Raw genomic sequence first — 16,021 nt, 5'->3', positions numbered from 1 at the left:
TGCAGAGTTTATAAGCAGAATAGAACAAAATAGAACGACATGATTTGCCAATCGGAATTTAAATGTCATTTTGAAAATCCTCAAGGCAGTTCATCTCTTTCCAGTACTTGATGCTGGGATTTCCTTTTTTTCTTTATTATATCACCCATCATTCTCCCCAAAGCTAGATAAAATATGTTGGGATTGGGAGAGAACTGTACATAAAAAAGAACCAAAGGATGGCCCAAGTCCTTGAGAGTGGCACATTTCCACCTCTGAGCCCTCTGAAGCTCCCTACCTTTGCGAAAGAAAATATTGCCAAACGACCCATGGGTCTTGTCTGAGTTTTTCTTCATAGACTGGAAGCTGCTCCTCTCTACCACCAGCTGGAGCTGTTCCTCAGTCAGAGGAATTCCAAAGAACGTAGCTATGTTTTTCACACTCAGGGCAGGATTCTGGAAAGAGGAAGGTAACATATGGCATGACTTTCAAACAAATGACTCTGCTTTCCAAGGTGTTTGCACATTCCTATATCGCTCTGCTGGCTGCATACATAGGGTATTCGTAGAATTCTCTAGGACTACAGTGGCCAAGAGTGTTCCTCTTCTCCCCAGTTATTTTGGAGGAGCTCTCTTCTTCTATGTTACAAAATATTATATATGATTTAAAGGTGAGCAAAGGTGAGCAAAATCTACACTGCTGTAATAATTTAGGCTTCTTCCTAAAAATATTACTGGAAATTTGTATTTACAAATATTTGGTCTTATATCATGGATAAAAAAATAACAAGAAATATTTTCACAAGCAAAATTTTACAAAGGTTTTTAAGTTTGAATTTCACCTTTTCTTCCCTTAAAACAAAAATCTCTCTCACACACCTTGGATACCTTGCATTCATATAAGGGTGTATTGGTGCAGGAAAAATCCCTTGAAGTATAAAGTATTGTTGTAACTGTTGATAACCTTACCTCTTTTACCTCTTCATAAGTTATTGTCATAATATTTTCTTTGTCAGCATATTTGTTCCATTCAGAAAGGTATTCAAAATAGCATCCCCAAGCCACTAAACAGAACAAAGGATCGCAAGATGAAGCATCAATTAAGATCATACAGGTTTTGCTCATGAAGCTATGTCAGCCAAGGGCTATATTAATCATGTCAGGCAGGGTTTACACACTTCTGTAGTCCGGTCTTGCTCCAGGCTCAAACATATGATACGATTTGTAAGTCAGCAAATAAAACTTGTAACCTTTTCAAGACAGCTCTGAGTTCACCAAAAAAGCCATCATCTTGCCAACCATCTTGTAAGACTGCCTGAATCCAGTTTAAGATCTTGTTGAACCTTCTTTTCTGCTGGCCATGAGCTATGCCAACTTCATAAACTTAAACCAGTGCTATCACTTTTTCCCTTTTACAATGCATTAGAATTAGTCCCCATTTTAATGCACTAGACTTAGTCCAAATAATTCCTTTCATCCAATGTGCCTTTGAGGTGATTATATATCACCACAGACACATGATGTTGGACACAGGAGAGCAGGGGTAAAGGGGACCCAAGGTAGAGTTAAGGAAGAACTGCTTTTTCCAGGAAAAATACCAGTATGTACAAATTCAAGAAGTCTCTGGAATCGTAGTTTTATTAAATAGTAGCCTCAAGCAGGAAGACCAGTAAGCTAAACTTCAGTTCAGAATTCTAATTCTCTGTCTTTAATCTCCCTGTCTTTTGTACTACAAACCAAAAGATCCTAGTGAACCTGATTTACCAAAGAACAAAGGTTCTTATAAAATAACAAATCATTGGACAATTGACATAGACAGAAACATATACTGTACTTTTCTTTGTCATGAAATCTGTGAAGAAATCATCCCAGGTCTCATAGGAGGGAAGAAGTGGCAAGCCATTGGAAAAATGGTAATAAGATGTAGCAACATCTTTTGGATTACGAATCAGTAACAATATCTAGAATAAAATTAAAATATTATTTATTAGAGAAAGACATAGAAGAGTACCGCATTAAAAAAAAAAAAAAAGAAATAGCAATAATATACTTCATAACTGCACTTGGGGATTTCTAATACCTTGTGTGCTCCTTGCAAAAGCAGCAATTTCATTCTCAATTCTGAAGGTGCAGTATTTAACTTTGCTTTGGTACCATGAGAAGATGGTTGCCTATAATTATTATCTTTTACAAATTAACTAAATTATTTATTCATATTCTAAGTATGTTTTGCTCAATACAAGCATAGGTCATCATTTAAGTGACAGGGAAAATTCACAAAAATATAAATTCTCATGGAAATTTGACGCATTGAAGCCTTCACTTGCAAGAATGCCATAAAATTCCTCCCACAGGAAATCCTGTCAAAATCCATTTTGCCTCTGGAGGATTTGTTCAAACCCTGTAACTCTCTTGTGGAACCTGTCACAAAGGGGCCAATAAGGGCAAACTGTGGTTAAGTGAGATGAATGGCAGTACTTAAACATATAGAGCCGTAAACGTGTAGAAATGGCCAGGCTAAACACTTAGTAGTAGAGTGATACTTAACTGCCAGGAAAGTACTACATTTTCTTTTTAAACTGAAAAAAATGTAGAAGTGCTTTAGTACATTAAAATCAACACTCACCTTGGCATTTGTTTTGAAGATAGATTTGGGGAGATTTTCAGGACGGAGATGAGTAGCCAGAAATCTTGGAGAAGGTAATTTGGTCATTCGCTTGATGAATTGGATGAGGGGAAGTGGACAGCTCAGTTAGTACAAGTATTCTTTTCATTAACCTATGCTAAAATATGGCCTTGATGAACTTATCTACAGTTAATGGCTGATATAAATGGGTTTTGGGTTTTTAGCGAGTGCTCTTCTGGGATATTATTGGGCTGCTCTGAGTAGCTCTACTGTTCAAAAGCCCATGAACAATTGGAAAATACTATTCATTGTTAGTTCTCTTTTGTGATAACTCTCTTCAGGTCTGGTAGGCAAGGGATCAAATCTAGAGGTGGGGTACACATTAGCTCTCTGTGAAAGCTGAAGCATCTCAAGGTCTGAGAGAGGGGAGGAGGAGGAAGAGCTAGTAAAAGAGACAAATGCTAATATTACATGATTTGACACTTCATGAAGCTCTTCTTAAATACAAAAGATGATATGTTGAATTTCTGAACTTCTTATGTAGCTCATGGGCATGTCCTCCTCTCAAGTCCCACTGAAATATTCATTCAACCCTCAATATTTGACAGACCATAGTAAATTAATCCTGACCAGATGCCACATAAAGAGGAGTAGTAAAGTTCTTATAGAAAAATGGAAGAGTTCATACATCATGTATTCAGTATTTGAAGCACATAATGTTGATCATTTCCATACATATTCTGTTGTTCCCACCTCATATTTTTCAAGATTTCCGATTTCAATGAAGGGAAGCAGTCTTGGTTCTTCAGCATTCACAGTGCTTTCACTACCTGGTGTTTTCTTTTGAGATATGGCTATCAGATCAGTTAAGATTTGACTTAGCCAGTTTGAGCCTGAAAGAAGAAAAATACAAAAGTGCTTGTAAAACTTTTAGAATGGACAGAAATGGATTTACCAGGGAAGTCAAGAGGCGCTAGTACTACCAGCTGAGTTACCTGGTCTCCTTTTATGTTATACAATCACAGCTGACTGTCTGGTCAATCACCACCCAGGATCCTACCTTTGCTCCTCATAAGGACATATTTCTCCACCTTGAACACTTCAGTACGCCATCAATTAACTTGTATACTGTAAACTGACTAATCAGGGAGAAGAACCACAGAGATTCAACTAGGAAAACCTGCCTTAATGTAATAAATTTTATTGTGACACATATAAGGGAGGCTGGGGTGATGAACCTGTACTTTAAAGCTAATTCATGAAGTGTTTTCTGCTGTGCTGGATTATCTTTGGAAGAAAGATGGGTCACAGTACTTCAAAACAGGAGAAGAACTAGATCAAAAAATTGTGCACACATTTTCTTTTATAATAGGAAAAACCTCTCTGAAGTGACATTTCCTAGACAAGCTTGTTATCTGTTTCTTCAAAAGATAACAAAGAGCCTGCATATTTCTCCCATCTATGATTTACCATGTCCTGACTTCTGGACACTCGGTGCCTACATCTTTCTCACTGCAATCTTAACAAGTGCATTCCATTTCTTCAAAAAGAAAGTTCAAAGAAAAAGCAAAGCCTTCATAATCCTGTCATTTGTGAATATCCACTATAAGGCACTGTGAACCAATTGCTGGAAGAAGGAAACAGCAAGATTAAATTGTATATGAGACACAACTAATCCAAACCTTTGGCTTGATGTGGACCATTTCTCTGAGGCAGAAGGAGCCATAGGTAGGGTAAACTTGCAACCCTAGCAAAGATGATCTCTTGATTTCCCAACACTTAAAGAACAGTGTAATCACTTCAAGGACTACAAAAATATTTTTGATAGCTATTTCTGACATCTATGGCAATTAAACAAATTAATATTGAATATACCATTTGAAGGTACCAAAGGCTATATTGTAAAAACATAAAGCTCTTAACTTTATAAATATACATGTGGGAGCAGATCATGGAATATGAGGAGACCTAGTTCCCCCTGGTGTAAAAAACTGTGTTTTGATTCTCTCCAATTTGTGCATTTAACTTCATGACTATGAAAAGTAAAGACAACAAAAACCTTTAGATGCTATAGAAAAGAAAATCAGAATATTTTTCACAGTTTTTTAGAAAATTTCCCATATCTAATATTCATAAAGAATTTCTGGTGCTTTTTGAGAATGAAATCAGTTTTAAAAAATTTGTTAAACATTCTAAATACAATTATTTAGCGTAATATATCATATTTTGTAGCTATAAATCATATATACTGCCTATATTTGGTCCAAACCTTGTTACTTGCTGTTACAGAATCTATTTATGAAAAAAATAAATATATTCACCGGATTTAGGATATCCTGCCAAAATTACATCATCCCTTCTGGCTTCAAAGGACTCCAAGGCTTTGAATGTTTCCGGATAGCAACCAGTAGTAGGGTACAGAATTCCCTTATAAGAAAAAAGCAGTTCATCACGATGCTTGGAGCTGGCAGCTATCATTGCCTTATCTCTGAAATCATCAGATGTGTTCATGGATTTCTCCATTCTTCTTCTCTCTCACACACAGGCTCTGTCACAATGTGAAATGCTGTGTAGAAGGAGAAACCTACAGATTGTCCACTAATAAAGTCTTGGTGTGTTGTTCTTTTTTTATCTTGACCCTACGAACAATAATTTACCTTTTTTTGAACCTGTGAAGACATATGCAGCTCCAGTCAAAGACCTTTGAAATCAATAGAAGTTGAACATAAACAAACCAGATAAGCAGCCATATGCAATTGCATTCTACTAAAATGACTTAGATAATTTTAAAATATCATGCCAATAATTCTGTGTCGACAACACTGATTTTATAAACTGAATGTAACAAAATAGAACTATATGAATTGCAGATTAGAATTGAAAAGTCATGATCGAAATCCTCAACACAGTTCATCTCTTTCCAGTACTTACCACTGGGATTTCCTTTTTTTCTTTATTATATCACTCATCATTCTCCCCAAAGCTAGATAAAATGTGTTGGGATTGGGAGAGAAGATGTTCAGTGCACTAGAGACTGAGCTGAGGACACTCCTGTGAGTGTGGCCGGCTGCTCCCGGCCGCTGGAGCCCAGGGGGGCACAGGGGCACAGGCACTCTTGGGCCACTCATCAGACTGCACTACAGAGGTCTGTTTTCCTGGTGGTTACACACAAATTACTCATTTCTACATTTCTTTAATGAGCTCAATCACTGCTTGACAACTGATCAGTGCTTAGGGAGGTGGTGAAAATAGAACTTGAGCTACAGAGAGTAGACTTTATCATGCACTTCACATGATGAGCTGCTGACTGCAGTGACACCAGTAAAGGAACTGGTTTTAGACTCAGGTTCAAGATTTAAGTCTCTGGCAAAAGGGTAGATATGTCACAAAAAATGAGAAAATAGTTCTCCCTCAAAATTTATGCCAAGAATTTACATGCCATCCTTTCTTATCTCCATCTCTTGACTGCTGCCTGTTGGGCACTGGAAGGAATCAGACAAGCAACTACATACCTGCATGCTTTTGCCATTTGCTCTCCCCAAGGGATTCAAGGGAGATCCAGGGCTCTCCCTGGTCCCTGAGCCATAATGCTGTGCCCATGGGATGATCTAGCCCTACATTTTTACATCTACTTTTTCCAGTCCATACAAAATCCTTTGCTTTTCCCTTCACCCCCCTGCTTTCTGTAAAACACTGTCAGCATAGAAAGACTACCTATGTACAGGCATAATCTGAAACCAGTGGATATCACATGGCCTGGTCCATCTGATCAATAATGAGTGCCAAAGGGCACAAAGTTGGCATCACCTGCTCCATTTATTTCACTGACATCAGCTAAAAATGGCTGTCCTATGAAGCAGCACTTTTGCTGATTTGTGATGTGAAACCAGCCACCCTAGCAAAGCAAAAAGCAACTTACATAATTTTTCTTCCCTGTCTTCCCTTGAAAATAAATTGTCATGGACTAAAGATAAAAAAATGTGTTTATTTAGTATTTTTACCTGCTGGCAAAAGAATTATTTGGTACAGTCATCCCTAAGGTTGGAAAAAGAGGGAAAATGACCTGTAATTTATTAGTGTCATGGGATGTAATAGCTTACCATTGGAGTAGGGTTTTCAAAATGAAAAACATATTCCAGAGCAACTTCCAGAGAATTTCCAGTGTATTTTTGCAAGAAAGGGCAGTCGGGCCAATTATTTCCAGGAAGCATATTTTATCCTTAGGAACTAGAGGAAAAAAAAAAGCCAAACCCTCTATTTGAAGAGAAAAATATAATTAGAACTCATAAGTCATGAGGAGGGATTTTGAGGGCAATTATACTACTTGATAAAAAAAGAAGCAGCATCAAGATTTTGTAATGTGAGCCTTTGATACAGACATCGCTCATGACACCTGAGCTGAGAGACAGGAGGAGAAGTGCCTAGCCCCACCTATGTGATATAAGACCCAGTGATCCTGCTAAATAGTGAACCCAGAGACTGACAAGAAAGCATCACCTGATTCAAAATTTCTGAGGCAGCTTTAAAACATACAGAGATGTAAAGCAAACAAAACCAGATAAAATTATTTGATTCTCTCCAGATTAATGGTATTTGTTGTTCAAGCCACCACCGTTACTCTGAAGGTTTCTGACTTCCCACACTGACCAGACCTGGTTATGGAGCTTTGCAGAAGGAGGCTGGAGACATTTCTGTGACAGCTACAGGACAGTGCCAGCTGGCCCTTACATGGTGCACAGTTCTGCTCATGCAGATCCATTCCCTGTTAAATGAAACAGCTTCAAAGAATGAAAGTTTCAAAACATGCGCTCCCAAATGCTAAATAAGAACAGATATGCTTTTATATTTATTTCTATGATCTGCATTTATCTCAGTAGAACTCTGGAGAAGGCTTCCATATATTAGTGCTCAAAAATAACCGACTCTGTGTTTAGGTAGTTCCATTATGATTGATGCCTTCAAGAAGGTACCTTAAAATGGCCCTGATCATTCATCTGCAACAACAACAACAATAACAGCAAAGAAAAGCCTGCAAAGGTCATGAGATGTCCTGAGCTTCTGTGATTGAGCCCATGAGAAGCTGGGCATAAAGTAGGATTTGCTCTAAAATGGAAATGTCATATGTGTCATTCTCCCCTTTGCATAAATTAGCGTGGATCTGATCAGAGGAGAATCAAAGCCTTCAAACTGAGCCCAGGGGGTGAGGATGGCTTAGGTTATGAGGCCAAAGCTGTCTGCACACTCACAAAGGAGCACAGCACAGCAATGAAGGGGGAATCAAAACATTACCCTGCCCACATACTCCCATGGCATCAGCTCATCCAAAGCCTGTCTCCACAAGCTCAGAGGAACTCAGGCACAGTGGAATGCAAGTTAAGGACACTTAATAAAGGGACTGCACCCTGTCCAGGACCCTTCTATGGCTATTCCAGGAGAACTTCAGACTCAGTGTCCTGGTGGCAAGATGGTCCATCAAAATGATCAGTGCAGGAGAACTTTTGAAGACTGGCAGGGACTGCTGTCTGGGGGTAAAGGCACATAAAGAAATGCAGAGGAACAATCCTTCATGATTGCATGTGACCTATTATGTCAGGATTACATGACAGGTATGAAGCAACTGCCAGGAAACAAAATTATGTACCAGCCTGCATGATACTACTAATGTTGCCTTTACAATATAGATGGTACTGAAACGGAGATGAAAAATAACTAATCCTCAGTACCAGATCAGGGTGGATTTTCTTAACTTCTCTAAAAGGCCCTTTGGGCCAGAGAACTAATGTGTTATAAACTTTTCTAGGACCTTTTATTTTTGCCCAATTACCCCATCATTAAAAAAAAAAAAAACCCAAACTATATTTGAGATAGCAAAAATTTTAATTTCATAGTTTAGAAAATATATAAATAAGGGATAATTTGGTTCCAATAATAGCGCATAAGCAAAAGATAACTGCAGGGTACGGAGTGCAGGGCTCTTGGACCTTTGCCACATCGCGTACAGGCTTGCCAAGTGAAGATTCTTCCTCATATGCCATTTGTTAACACCATCTCTCCCATTTTTGTTTTGTCATATTTCTATTTCCGTCCTCATCACCACCTTTACCGTTCATGCTCCACCACTGTGTCCTTTAATTCACCGTTGCGTTACACATGTGCACCAAGCCAGTATAATGTAAGCCAAGAGTAACATATCGCTACATCTACATATCAAAGCAATAAATCCCTTATAATTAGCATTTTCTGGGACCCAACCAGGTTTTGCTCATTTTTAGCAACTGCATCTTCGGCCTTTTCCTGTGGTCCTTGAGAGCATCTTTCGGGAGAGGGGTGGAGCCCCTCCTCTTCCTTACTTTGTTGGCACTACAACTTTTAACTATTCCCAAATATTAATTAAGGTACCAATATTGATTACTCTTTCAATTTTATCAGCATGAATCATACCTATTTATCACAGATCCTCCTTCATCTTTACTTTTCCTCTAGAATACTAGAGTCTATTTCATGCTGGTCACCTTCCCCGATCAGATCAAAGCTTGACATAATATCAGATTACTCCACTTATTTACACAAGCATACCTTGCTCTTTCTTGTACCCAGAATTTCCATGCTTGTCTCATATATCCCACAATCCCCAAATTCTAGATGCTGAAATATCTCTAGCTTCTTTTCAGCATTTATTCTCTCTTTCATTTCCTCTTCTGCATTTTTGGCATCTGCCAACTCCTTCACCATTTGTTCAAGCCAATTGGTTCCTGAAATGATCAAGACACCAGTAGGACATCCATTCCACTTCATTTTTCATGTACACCTCTGCAGCTCAATCAATGTGGAACAGCCCCAGTGCTCCTCAGGGACAACTCTGAGTTGCTCAGTTAGCCACAGGAAGGTCTGCCTTGGATGGAAATGCTGTCATCAGGAGCATTTGCAGTACACCATAAAGAGAAGATGCACCTGAATGGAAGACTCAGCCTAACTGCTTTGGAAATGGGCTGGGGAAAAGATATAAGGTGGAAGATGGGTTAATATAATTTTTCTGGCTTGTTCATTCTCTTTAAAGGAAATAGATAAAAATACAATATAAACATAATTTTCAGTGAAAATTTCTCTGTTTAGGCATGTGGCAGGTTTGCTGCTGGCCACTCACCAGTGAACTCCCTGCTGTGAGGTAGGATTAGGAGAAAGGCAAAGCAGGCTCAAAATATTAAAGGGTATAAAGAAAATTTTATTAACAATAACTAAAAGAAGGAGTAATAAGAATCAGAACTAAACCTTCAGAACACTTCTCCTCCATCCACAACCTGTTCTTTCCCACTGACAATGAAAGAAGCAGAACTAAAATTTCACCCAATTTGCCACCTCTAGAATAGTATTTCCTAAGTTCACTTAGGGAGAGAACCCCCTCTTGTCAATGTTATGGAGACTTCTCCACAAGAAAAAAACCAGTTCTCTTGTGGCTCTCAATTTTGTCATGAATAGGAGCCGCCCGGGGAAATCTGCAATCGTGAAGTCCCTTTTATTTTCCACAAGCTTTTTCCACAGCTGTGTTTATGGGCCATGTCAACTTATGGGGTACTGTTTTAAAGATGAGCTGTTCCAAGGGAAAATTTCTCATTATCTGACTCTTAAATCATCTTCATCTCTGGGAACAGAGGTTGTCTTCTCTTCCTGGGGGCACAGAATCACCCTTCTCTCCTCAAACTTCTCATAGAATGACAGCTACTTTAACATCTGCTTACATTAGCATGGAGGCCTTTGCTCAGTATCCACAATTTGAACACTTTCATCTCCCCATACCTTAATGCATTATAGGGAAAAAGAGTCTTTTTCCTCAGCTTTTCCAGAGGATTTCAGCCCCAAGATTAAGACAAATCCTCATCTCTCCAATGTGGAACTTGACTACTCCTTCATTAACCTCGATGACTTCATGCTGCTTCTTTACATGGTTGTCTCTTGTTCCTTTCTCTCTCTTGAGGGAGGATTGAAGCACTGAAAGAGTTAATATCTCACCTGGGGCCTGCAGATGATCAACCTGACCCTGATGGTCGGGATGAGTGCTACAGACAGTGGGAACTGCAGCTAGGGGGAAGGCTAGGATCAAATCAGCCAGGCCAGAACTCAACAGCAGCGTGCCAGGGGAGGAAGGGGTGGAAAGGGGAGAATTTTGCTCAAAAGTCTACCACGACTGCCTGGTGGTTGCAATGGTAGAATTTTGGCCGAGCTGGCTTGGCCAGGGGCTGCTCCCCGCAGGGCCGGCGGGATCAGCTCGGCCCTGAAATGGCAGCCCTGGCCTGGCCCACGGCACCCCCTCCCCTGCCTGGCATCTGATAGGGGGGAAGGCCGGCAGTCGTCCCTGAGGGAGAGCAGGCCCAGCCCCACGGCCAACCAGCCCAGCCTGGCCAAGACGGGGGGACAGGGCGTGTTCCCTCTTTGCTGGCCAGAAGAGAAAGAGGAAGTTCCTGGCTTTCTACTTTAACATGTGTTTTTCACAGAGGAGTGTCCAGCTTTCTAGTGGCTAGAAGTTTGCATCACTTCCATAAATATTTCCCATGCAAAACCATGGGGAGGCATCAAGGCAACAAAAGAGACTAGACCAAAAAGAAAAGGCTCTTTTTCTTTTGACACCTGGTAAGAACCTTGAAGTAGTAAATTTTGAGAGTCATTGTTACTGTGTCAGTCAATTATGTCTAACATTCTAAACAGATTCCCAGGTTTTTCTGAATTGATTCTCACACTCATTGGCCTCATCTCTGCTTACTTTTCACTCCCTCAAAATGTCACTCATTCATCCACTTTCCTTGCCTACATTCATTTTGGCATCCTTGCCTTTTCCATCTTCCCTTCTTCCATCTCCTTCCCGCCCTGAATGCAAGGGCCCACTGAGTATCTCTAATGGAGCAAAAGCACATGAGGTGTTACTGCTCTGAATAGCTCTGTCCTTCAGAGTGAGATTGTTAAGGGTACAAAGGGACTGAATTCAAGCCTTGGGATGACACAGGAGAGGATAAAATGCAAAATCAGAACAAAGTCAGGTTTTCAACCAGATCAGCAAGACCAGAATAAGATCTGAGCCTTTTTTTTCTGGCACTGTCATCATGTTAGTCCTTGCTAAGTGATTCCTCAGGTGTTCTTATGCCAGTTGCTGCCTGACTGATTTACCCCCATCAAGTACCTGCTCATTTGGCTTCACTTTTCTAAATAGAGAGTTTTACACTTACCATTACTAAACATTGGGTTCCCTAATCTTGTCAATGAGTTACATTTCAAATTGTTTTGCCTTTTTTCCTAGTATTTTCAGCCCTCTATTCTGATCCCCAGATTTAAAAGTCAGTCATTTATGATACAGTGTATGATATTAGATTAGTGTATGATATTAGTCATAATATCAGTGTTAAAAACAAGATTGAATGTGATCAGAACTCACCACTAAAGGAGATTGTTTTAATTGCCCTCCCAGTTTTACTAATAACCAGTATATGCAGTGTGATCATAAAGCAAACAATTGCAACCAAGTTCATCATATCCATGGGAACAAGTGGGTATTCCTGAAAGTATTGCTGCTCTTGTCATTGCTTCTGAATGCCTTGTATTGCTGTTGCATGAATTTCTAAGTCTACTTCCAGTATTCTCGTTTCTATACCCACATTTGTACATTGCCATCTCCACATCAATTTGTGTCTCTTAATTCACATAATTTCAGGTCCTCCCCAATGCTGTCATCTCTTTTATTTTCTGTCAGTGGCTCTTTCAAGAGGTAAGTTATCTTAAGGAGGACCACCAAATTCTTTATCATAATTTTTATTTACTATTTCATTTTTTTCAAAATGTTCCATGGTCAGTTGCTTTGTCATTTTTGCTACTACATTTCCCTGTATCAAGTTAAAGTGTCTGTTCTATTCTGATTCTTCCATCTCAAGTTTTTAAACGCTGCTGTTATGGAGTTCTCCTCTGGTACCTTTCTGGTTCTTACAGATAATTTGCAGTCGTTCAAAGACGCCTTGCCACAGGACTTTCTGCTGCTCTGCTTTTGAATCCATTCATTTCTTTTCTAAATATTCGAAGTGTTGTTACTTCTAGCATTCCAATTTCTTTCCAAAACACTGCATGTCCATGTATGTCCAAGCAGAACCAACCAACTTTAGAAGAATGAAGCAAAAAATCTTTCAGTATTTCATTCTTTCACACTCCATCTTTTATTTTTACACCTTAGCTGCTCAGTTGATGGATCAATGAGTTGGCTGGGACTTTTCCTGGTTTTAATCCAACTATACTTGCAGAACCTTATTTTGACTTTTTTTTGTTTTCCAGAAGAGGTGCCTTGAAAAATCTAAAATACTGTGTTTAGTGAGGGAAATCCCAATGGCAGTAAAAGAGATCTAGGTAGAGCAATGTCTCACACCATCACTCTTGAGAACACCACTGTCTTAATAGAAGCATTTTCAAGAATGACACAAAGAAAGCAGAGAGGTTCCAAGGCAGGACCACAAAGTTGAGAAGGCTCAGGGACACCCACATTACAGTTTCCAGTGCTTAAAGGGCAGCTGCAAAGAGGATATTGGCTCCCTATTCAGCAGAAAACACATGCAGAAGAAAGGAGGCAGTGAGGTCAAGTTGCAACAGGAGAGGTTTAATCTTGATAAATGAAGTAAGTTCTTCACAGCAAGAACAACCATTTGCTGGAACAATGCCTACAGAAATGAGGTAGAATCCTCATCACTGGAGATTTCAAGATATGATATTTAGATATTTAGCCTCATCCAGGCTTCCTTTCCCATGAAAGGTTGTGCCAGATGATTTCTCAAGGTCTCTTGCAACCTGGGCTGCTCTGTGATCCTATAAAAAGCAGTGCCTCTGACTGAATCTTGCCTCTTAATTTCTGACCATATCCAAAATCCATCTTGGTATTTTGCATTCAGAGAGATGAAGAGCCCTACAAACACTGATCCATATTCCCCTTCTTTTTCCTTTCTCTAGCTTTGATAAAATTTGTGCCGAATTCATGGATGATCTTGTTTGTTAGACTTCTGTTATATCCCTGTTTTTGCTAGTGATATTTTCTGTGAAGATGTTGACTGATTGGAAACATTTTTGAAGAAAAAATAATCTGCATACTAAATAATTAGAAAGCAGCTACACAGACAGGATTCGTCTAGAAAGAAAAGAAGAATTTCCTTGCAGGTGACAGCTGGAAAAAGGCTGTTGAGTATTTGTAAATATCATTAGTGGACATCTTCTTCAGGAAATGGGTGCAGCTATAGATCTCACCACAAAACAAAATGCTCATCACTCATCAGTGTCACTGTAAAGGCTGCTACAATGACTCGTAGAGTAATCGTATGGTGGTTGGATCATTTGATCTAGGTTTCCAGTGTATAGCATTTAGATCATCTGAGTCTGCCTTGCAAAGTTCTTATTCTAACCACATTTCATTTCTCTTCAGGCTTTGCAGTACAAGTCATACTTCAACTTTTTCCCAAGTTTCGTTCCTGCTATATGTTCTTCAAATGCTTTGTCCATTTTCTCATTCTGATCTTCAGTGAAAAGATTCTTCCAGTCACTTACACCACCTTCAAAGGAGCAGGGACAAACTCTTGAAAACCAAGACATTTAATTTTATATTTTATAGAGCTGTCATTTTTATTGCATTGTACACAAAATTGGTGTTCATCCATTTTCCAGATGAAAGATTTTTCTACACCAATGTAATTTTCTGCAGTCAGAGGTGTTACATATATATGTGTGAATTATCTTTTGCTATAATGCCAAAGAATATACTCCTCTTTAGATGACAGTGTTCAAAAAGGCAGCCTAAAATTCTGTTTCCCTCCATCTCTCTCCTCTAGTAAGCTAGGATTGGCAAAGTGGAAGATCATGAACAATTAATTAATAATCATCTGCCAGCAGGCAGAGCTGACTTTCTACTCCTTTGGCAGCAGGAGTTTTTATCCTGTTATTGCTTTAATGTAAAATGCAGAAATAGATTCTGACAACCAGGTTCCCTTCTCATGTCCATGTCCCCCACACTACACTGCAAAGGTTACTCCCTTCCCTTCCCTCTCTTGTGTGTCCACCTGGATTCTTCCTTGCTTGGCTTAATTCTAATGTGTAAGAGTGACCAGGAATTTGGCAGGGGCCATCTCAGAAGATTCCCATACTCTCCTACAAAGTGTGGTCACTCCACTCAGGCTGAGTTTGGCCCAGTGCTGCAAGCTCCAAAGGCTGGGCACTTGGTGATCCAGGCACAGAGGTGGAGAGGAATTCAGACACATGACAGGTCCTCCTTCCTGCCAGCCATCTGTGAGCAGCCAGGAGTGGCTCTGCTGTGAGAGCCTTGCTGTGCATCTTCCTCACCAGTTCTCCTTGGATAGTCTGCTCAAGCAAAGCAGTGATCCCCTGCTTGACACTACCTTACAATTCTAATGTGAGTGCAGGAAAAAGAACCAAAGGATGGCCCAAGCCCTTGAGAGTGGCACATTTCTACCTCTGAGCCCCTTGGAGCTTCCTACCTTTTCGAAAGAGAACATTGCCAAGTGACCCATGGGTCTTGTCTGAGTTTTTCTTCATGGACTGGAAGCTGCTCCTCTCTACCACCAGCTGGAGCTGTTCCTCAGTCAGAGGAATTCCAAAGAACGTGGCTATGTTCTTCACAACCTGGGCACGATTCTGGAAAGAGGAAGGTAACATATGGCATGACTTTCAAACAAATGACTCTGCTTTCCAAGGTGTTTGCACTTCCCTGTATCTCTGCTGGCTGCATACATAGGGTATTCACAGAGTTCTCTAGGACTAGGGTGGGTCATATTGTTTCTCTTTTCCTTAATTATTTTGGAAGAGACATGAGCTGCCTTCCTGTAGATTACAACATATTATATATGATTTACAGTTGTGTAAAATATACCCTGCTGAAAACACAAGAGCTCCTTCTCAAAGATGGATTACTGTTGATTATGGTTTTAAATTATTTGGGCTTATATTACAGAATTCACAGAATGACTGGGTTTGAAGACACGTTAGAGATCATCGAATCCAACCCATGCTCTAACACCTCAACTAAACAACCATGGTATCGAGAGTCATATCCAGTCTTACAGATAAATAAAAAACAAGAATCATTTTCACAAGCAAAATTTTAAGTGGTTTCTAAAGTTTGAATTTCACCACTTCTTCCCTTTAAAACAGATTCTTAAAAGAAGAATCTGTCTCACACACCTTCGATACCTTGCATTCATATGAGGGTATATTAGTTCAGGAAAAAAATGTCCCTTCAAGTATAAAGTATTTGTAAATATTGAAAACCTTACCTCTTTTACCTCTTCATAAGTTATTGTCATAATATTTTCTTTGTCAGCATATTTGTTCCATTCAGAGAGGTATTCAAAATAGCATCCCCAGGCCACTAAATAAAGCAAAAGGAGCCAAA

The 16,021-nt window shown here is 39.5% G+C and overlaps 1 protein-coding gene across 1 annotated transcript in view; it reads right to left on the bottom strand.

Moving 5' to 3' along the window:
- The window catches only part of LOC102066482 (uncharacterized), a 28,933-nt gene that overhangs the window by 43 nt on the left and 12,869 nt on the right, over positions 1–16,021 (bottom strand). The window contains exons 7-13 of the mRNA XM_074538599.1: positions 15,903–15,997; positions 15,108–15,264; positions 3,358–3,497; positions 2,605–2,694; positions 1,813–1,939; positions 948–1,042; positions 278–434 (exon numbers count right to left, since the gene is read on the bottom strand). Coding sequence (XP_074394700.1) covers positions 278–434; positions 948–1,042; positions 1,813–1,939; positions 2,605–2,694; positions 3,358–3,497; positions 15,108–15,264; positions 15,903–15,997 — 861 coding nt within the window. The remainder of the gene's footprint in view (positions 1–277; positions 435–947; positions 1,043–1,812; positions 1,940–2,604; positions 2,695–3,357; positions 3,498–15,107; positions 15,265–15,902; positions 15,998–16,021) is intronic.

This window comes from Zonotrichia albicollis, chromosome 3 (assembly GCF_047830755.1).
Source record: "Zonotrichia albicollis isolate bZonAlb1 chromosome 3, bZonAlb1.hap1, whole genome shotgun sequence".
Lineage (NCBI taxonomy): Eukaryota > Metazoa > Chordata > Aves > Passeriformes > Passerellidae > Zonotrichia > Zonotrichia albicollis.
The sequence above is the reverse complement of the archived record's forward strand: the minus strand, read 5'-3'. Positions and strand labels throughout refer to the sequence as shown.